Source organism: Rhinopithecus bieti, unplaced genomic scaffold (genome assembly GCF_001698545.2).
Source record: "Rhinopithecus bieti isolate Rb0 unplaced genomic scaffold, ASM169854v2 scaffold_33121, whole genome shotgun sequence".
Classification (NCBI taxonomy): domain Eukaryota; kingdom Metazoa; phylum Chordata; class Mammalia; order Primates; family Cercopithecidae; genus Rhinopithecus; species Rhinopithecus bieti.
In genome coordinates, this window is record NW_016814090.1 from 907,809 (window position 1) to 915,203 (window position 7,395).

At 50.9% G+C, this 7,395-nt stretch overlaps 1 protein-coding gene across 2 annotated transcripts in view; it reads left to right on the plus strand.

Annotated features, from left to right (window-relative positions):
• Positions 1-7,036, plus strand: part of SCN5A (sodium voltage-gated channel alpha subunit 5) — a 102,758-nt gene extending 95,722 nt beyond the window's left edge. The window contains exons 27-28 of one of the 2 annotated variants that reach the window (XM_017849654.1): positions 528-798; positions 3,502-7,036. In XM_017849654.1, the coding sequence (XP_017705143.1) occupies positions 528-798; positions 3,502-4,739 (1,509 nt within the window). In that variant the 3' untranslated portion in view covers positions 4,740-7,036. The remainder of the gene's footprint in view (positions 1-527; positions 799-3,501) is intronic. The other variant, XM_017849653.1, reaches the window with a different exon arrangement.
• Positions 7,037-7,395: the final 359 nt, after the last annotated feature.

The window sequence follows — 7,395 nt, forward strand, 5'->3', positions numbered from 1 at the left end:
AAATATATATATATATATATATAATCTTATTTCTTTCCCCAAATAATCTGGGCTGATTTACAATTAAAGACACATGTAAATATGGTTAGTACAATAAATAAAATAAATTATATTTAAAAAGTAGAGAAAATATATTAATCTAAGCACTGACATAAGTACTAGGGTTGAAGTTGAAATTTACCCTTGAGCCTTCAGACTGTGGCAACTGAAAGGGAAGCACAGTGAACAGTGTGCTAAGGATGCTTAGGGCAGGAAAAATCTCTCCCTGAAGATCCGTCATGGAAGTCCTCATGGAAGATGGAGCCTTGGAGCTGGGTCTTGAAGCCCAGGAAGCATTTCAGCAGGAAAGCCAATAGCTTTAACCTCCAGGACTTTTTCCTCTGCACTCTGTGGCAGTGTGGCAGGGGCTTTGAGCTCACTAGAGGGTAGAGTGGGAGGGTGGGTGGCCTGGGATGAGAGGCAGAAACGGGCATTTGCCAGCCTCCCAAGGGCCCTGCTGAGCGCTTTCCATTTGCCTCTCCTTTCAGAACAAGTACCAGGGCTTCATATTCGACATTGTGACCAAGCAGGCCTTTGATGTCACCATCATGTTTCTGATCTGCTTGAATATGGTAACCATGATGGTGGAGACAGATGACCAAAGTCCTGAGAAAATCAACATCTTGGCCAAGATCAACCTGCTCTTTGTGGCCATCTTCACAGGCGAGTGTATTGTCAAGCTGGCTGCCCTGCGCCACTATTACTTCACCAACAGCTGGAATATCTTCGACTTCGTGGTTGTCATCCTCTCCATCGTGGGTGGGTATACAAGTCAGCTGGACAGAAGCCCTCCCCAGCCAGGCCTCTTGTCCGGCCCCTGGGTCTCTGCTGAATGCCACGTACAACCCTAGGTTCTTTTATTCTTTTTTCAGTGGATTTCTCACCCCCCTCCCCTCATACATACATGCACACACACACCTCTCCAGAGAGAACTTATCTGGAAGGGTCCACTTGGGTCAAGGAGACCAACCTGGCAGAGGACCCAGCACTCCCTCCTGGCCCCACCCTCCAGAGGACCTGGGAACACAGTTCTCTAACTGCTTAGATAGCTTCAAGGATGAGTCTGGGAATGGGAGTGGGTGCTGTGGAGGCTAGTTCTGCCCGCACTTAGGTTGAAGGAGAAGGAAGCTCACTAAGGATGAGGTGGGTCCCCAAGGATGGGGGGTAGGTGGCCCTCCAGAGTAGAAGTTATCCCTGAAGATGGAAAATTCTGGAGCTAACCGCCAAGGTGTATGCCAGACTCTTTCAGACATACCTGTCTCATGCAATTCACCAGTCAATTCAGCACTAAAGGAGGGAGATTGTACAGCTAGGGAGAAGCAGAGACCCAATCCTGACCCATGTCTGTTTGACCTCAGAACTCAGATCTTTTTTTTTATATAACAGCTTTACTGCGACATAATTCACATACCATAAAATTCACGGTTAACTTTAAAGTCACTTTAAAGTATACAATTCAGTGTTTTTTAGTATATGCACAGAGCTTTGCAACCATCACCACTATCTAATTTTAGAATATTTTCCTATCCCCAAAGGAAATTCTACCCATTTAATAGTCACTCCCCATTCATTTCCCCTCTCCCTCAGCCCCTGAAAACCTCTTATCTAAAATTTTGAGGGACCACCAAACTGTTTTCAATTGGCTGCACCTTTTTACATTCTTACCGTCAATGTATGAGGATTCCAATTATTTTGCCCTCACCAACACTTGTTATTGCCTGTATTCTTTTTATGGGAGCCCTCCTAGTGGGTGTGAAGTGATATCTCCTTGAGGTTTTGATTTGCAAAACCAAATGACTAACGATGCAGGACATCTTTCCATGTGCGTGTTGGTCATTTATATATCTTCCTTGGAGAAATCTCTATACAGGCCCTTAGCTCATTTTTTAATTGGGTTATTTCTCTTTTTAGTGTTGAGTTGTAAGAGTTCTTTACATATTCTGGATCATAGTCTCTTATCAGATATATGACTTGCAAATATTTTCTCCTAGTCTGTGAGTTTTTTCATTTCCTCGTGGTGTCTATTAAAGGACAAAAGTTTTAAATGTTAATCAAGTCCAGTTTACCTACATTTTTTCTTTTGTCACTTGTGTTCAGAGCCCAAACTCTTAACTCCACCCCCATGGGGCTCTGCCTTGTGGTGACTGTAAGTTTCATCTTTCTGCCATATACAACCTCTGCCTCTGGTAAATATAAAGGATAATGCAGGGGCTAAGGCAGGCACTGCTGTGGCTATAGTGATGGGCAGATGGAAGCACAGAGTAGGGTTAGGAATCTCTGGGGGGTCTCAAGCAGGGTGAGGGTGAGAGCGTGCCTCATGGGACTGGAGAGGAACTTTAGAGAATGCAGGATGTGAGCAACAGGAATGGAACCATTGAGGGACAGTCTCAGAGGCTTTGGAAGGTGCAGCATGTACTTTGGGATCATCTCCTGGCCCGGTGTTTGGGCAGTACCAGAGAGGAGTGGTTAAGAGATGAACTTGGAGCCCGAATGTCTGAGTCAAATCCCAGCTTCTCACTCACTAGGTGGCAACTTGGGTAAGTTACCTCACCTCTGTTTCCTCTTCTGGAAGATGAGAATGATGGCATCTGCTCACTTCCTAGGACAACGGGAAGGAGTAAATGAAATGATGGCTATGAAGTGCTTGGCCGATTGCTCCACTGACCGTAAACACTGGACACATGTCAGTCAGTGACATTTGTATATAAGGAGTCTGGAAAGGGCACTTGGGCCATATAAGACAAGTTTATTTCACTCTTTATTCTATCATTTATATCCATGCCCCTTAAAACTCCAAACCCAGGTAGTCACTGAAGACCCAGGGGTAGTGAAGCCCTCAAAGGTGGCAGAGTTAGGAGGGTGATAAGAACCATCACAGAGAGGCTGAGAGAAGACACTGGCCATGGCGTGGCATCAGGGAGCACTGATTTCTGGGCCAGTGTTTCATGCCCTTTCATAGGCACATAAATCATCTGGGCTTATTAAGATGCAGTGGGCTGCAGTGGAACTGAGATTCTGCATTTCTAATAAGCACCCAGGAGATCCCAAGGCTGCTGGTCCTCACACCACACTTTGAATAGCAAGGAGCTGAAAGGCCTGAGTGCTAGTCCAAGCTGGGCGGGCAGGATGCTAAGCAGAGCCCCTCTGGCCTGAGAACCCAAGATACAGAAGATGGGCCTAGGACAGCTCTATTGTGCAGGTACACACTGAAGATTAAGGAATGAGGGGGCTGAGAAGGAACCCTGCAAAGGACCCATTTTTCTGGGTGACAGATGCAGACACGGAGACTCAGACAGGCAGGAGCAGGCAGAGTCCTAGCATGCCCAGTGGACGCAATCCTCCGGGAAGGGCCACCTCTCCTTGGCTCCTTGCCATACAGAGACTCCCCCACCCCCTGCACAGAGATGCTGGCTAGAGGACCGAGGTGCCACCAGTAGCCACAGTCTCTGTTATTTCCCACAGGCACTGTGCTCTCGGACATCATCCAGAAGTACTTCTTCTCCCCAACGCTCTTCCGAGTCATCCGCCTGGCCCGAATCGGCCGCATCCTCAGACTGATCCGAGGGGCCAAGGGGATCCGCACACTGCTCTTTGCCCTCATGATGTCCCTGCCTGCCCTCTTCAACATCGGGCTGCTGCTCTTCCTCGTCATGTTCATCTACTCCATCTTTGGCATGGCCAACTTCGCTTATGTCAAGTGGGAGGCTGGCATCGACGACATGTTCAACTTCCAGACCTTTGCCAACAGCATGCTCTGCCTCTTTCAGATCACCACGTCAGCCGGCTGGGATGGCCTCCTCAGCCCCATCCTCAACACTGGGCCCCCCTACTGTGACCCCACTCTGCCAAACAGCAATGGCTCTCGGGGGGACTGTGGGAGCCCAGCCGTGGGCATCCTCTTTTTCACCACCTACATCATCATCTCCTTCCTCATCGTGGTCAACATGTACATTGCCATCATCCTGGAGAATTTCAGCGTGGCCACAGAGGAGAGCACCGAGCCCCTGAGTGAGGACGACTTCGACATGTTCTATGAGATCTGGGAGAAGTTTGACCCAGAGGCCACTCAGTTTATTGAGTATTCAGTCCTGTCTGACTTTGCCGATGCCTTGTCTGAGCCACTCCGTATCGCCAAGCCCAACCAGATAAGCCTCATCAACATGGACCTGCCCATGGTGAGTGGGGACCGCATCCATTGCATGGACATCCTCTTTGCCTTCACCAAAAGGGTTCTGGGGGAGTCTGGGGAGATGGACGCCCTGAAGATCCAGATGGAGGAGAAGTTCATGGCAGCCAACCCATCCAAGATCTCCTATGAGCCCATCACCACCACACTCCGGCGCAAGCACGAGGAGGTGTCAGCCATGGTTATCCAGAGGGCCTTCCGCAGGCACCTGCTGCAACGCTCTGTGAAGCATGCCTCCTTCCTCTTCCGTCAGCAGACGGGCAGCGGCCTCTCTGAAGAGGATGCCCCTGAGCGAGAGGGCCTCATCGCCTATGTGATGAATGAGAACTTCTCCCAGCCCCTTGGCCCACCCTCCAGCTCCTCCGTCTCCTCCACTTCCTTCCCCCCCTCCTATGACAGTGTCACTAGAGCCACCAGCGATAATATCCAGGTGCCGGGTTCTGACTACAGCCACAGCGAAGATGTCGCCGACTTTCCCCCATCTCCGGACAGGGACCGTGAGTCCATCGTGTGAGCCTCGGCCTGGACACATCATGTGAGCTGGCCAGGACACACCAAAAATCAGCCTTTTGCACCGTGGCAAACCCAAATGCAGTCAGTCACAAACCAGCCTGCGGCCTTCCTGGCTTTGGGAGTAAGAAATGGGCCTCGGCCCCGTGGATCAACCAGGCAGAGTTCTGTGGTGCTGCATGGCAGCCGGAGCAGTTGGCCTGTGCCTGGAGGCCTCAGACAGACCTGTGACCTGGTCTGGTCAGGCAATGCCCTGGGGCTCTGGAAAGCAACTTCATCCCAGCTGCTGAGGCGAAATATAAAATTGAGACTGTATATGTTGTGAATGGGCTTTCATAAATTTATTATATTTGATATTTTTTTACTTGAGCAAAGAGCTAAAGATTTTTCCATGGACATGGGCAGCAATTCACGCTGTCTCTTCTTAACCCTGAACAAGACTGTCTGTGGAGCAGCCGGAACTCTGTTCTCAAAACAGAAGTGGAATCCAGTGTGGCTCCCACAGGTCTTCATTGCCCAGGGGTCAAATGAGGTCCCCCTCCCACTTGACCTGAGATGCTGGGAGGGCTGAACCCCCCACTCACACAAGCGCACACACACAGTCCTCACACATGGCGGCCAGACACAGGCCATGGGACCCAGACTCCCAGTCTAAGGGAGACAGGCCTTTCCCTGCCGGCCCTCCAACGATGGGGTTCTTGTCCGCGGGGCTCACCCTGGCTTTCTGTTGTCTCCAAGGTCCCATTCTCCCCCAGCGTTTTCACGCAGGTCATATTGTCAGTCCTACAAAAATAAAAGGCTTCCAGAGGAGAGTGGCCTGGGTCCCAGGGCTGGCCCTAGGCACTGATAGTTGCCTTTTCTTCCCCTCCCGTAAGAGTATTAACCATAAAACCAAAGGGCACAGGGTGCCAGCCCCACTCACGGCCTGGCATACAGCTTGTCCTTGCTCCTGGAAGCTGGCAGGCCCTGCCCAACAGGCCAAGGGAAGAGAAGGCTGAGCCATGTGGGTTTGGGGCTAAGAAGTTCACCAGCCCTGAGCCATGGTGGCCCCTCAGCCTGCCTGAAGAGAGGAAACTGGCCATCTCCCAGGGCTCTCTGGACCATGTGCGGAGGAGTTTTCTGTGTGGTCCCCAGCTTCTCTCCAGACACAGAGACATGGGAGTGGGGAGGGGAGCTTGGCCCTGTGCCCTCTGCAGGGAAAGGGATGGTCAGGCCTAGTTCTTGTGCCCTGAGAGGGGAATGAACCATGGCTCCTCTGAGAGAGGGGGCACTGTGGTCAGGCCCAGCCTCTGGCTCAGCCCGGGATCCTGATGGCACCCACACACAGGACCTATTTGGGACAAGGTCCAGGTGGTCCTATAGGTCTTGTGAAAAGGCTTTTTCAGGGAAAAATATTTTACTAGTCCAATCACCCCCAGGACCTCTTCAGCTGCTGACAATCCTATTTAGCATATGCAAATCTTTTAACATAGAGAACACTCACGCTGAGGTAACAGGGTCAACTGGCGGAGCCTGAGCAGGCAAGGGCTTGGCTGCCCTATTCCAGCTCTCCCACAGAGCCCCTCCATCAGGCACATGCCTCCCAGGCCACCTCAGTCTCACCTGCCCGCTCTGGGCTGGCTGCTCCTAACCTACCTCGCCGAGCTGTCGGAGGGCTAGACATTTGTGGCAGTGCTGAAGGGGGGCATTGCTGGCGAGTAAAGTATTATGTTTCTTCTTGTCACCCCAGTTCCTTTGGTGGCAACCCCAGACCCAACCCATGCCCCTGACAGATCTAGTTCTCTTCTCCTGTGTTCCCTTTGAGTCCAGTGTGGGGCATGGTTTAATTGTCCCAGCGACATTTCTCCAAGTGGAAATCCTATTTTTGTAGATCTCTGTGCTTTGCTCTCAAGGTTTGGAGAGGTGTGTGCCCCTGCTGGGCGCTCACCACCCGCTGCACAGGCAAGAATGTGGTTGGGAGGCAGGCCAGGCTGCCAGCCCAGCTGGCCGGAAGGAGACTGTGGTTTTATGTGTGTGGACAGCCCGTGAGCCTTGAGACAGGTGCCTGGGGCTGGCTGCAGATGGTGTGGCTGGGGGCGGGGGTGAGCCGGACCCAACCCTTAGCTTTTAGCCTGGTTGTCACTTTTTTAATTTCCAGAACTGCACAATGATCAGCAGGAGGGGAAAAGAGAGTAGGAAAAAGGAGGGAAGGACAGACATCAAGTGCCAGATATTGTCTGAATTAATCGAGCACTTCTCACCAAACTTCATGTATAAATAAAATACATATTTTTAAAACAAACCAATAAATGGCTTATATGACCTGGTCTAGGCTCTGTCCTTATGATGAGATTTGACAAGAGTGGTAGCAGAGGCCCGAGGGCCTGGGAGATGGCCTCATCCGGAGCAAGTCTGGGGAACTTGCTGAGAGAGCATAATACTGACCATCATAACCATCGTTTAAGCCTACAGTTCTGTGGCAGTAAGCACATGCATACTGTGGTACCACAATCACCACCGTCCATGTCAGGAACATTAGTGTCAGCCTAAATTACAACCCTGCACCCATTAAACACTAACTCCCCACTCCTCCCTTCCCCCAGCCCAGGGAACTGCCATTCTGCTTTCCATCCCTACAAATTCGACTACCCTAAGTGCCTTATGTAAGTGGAATCATACAG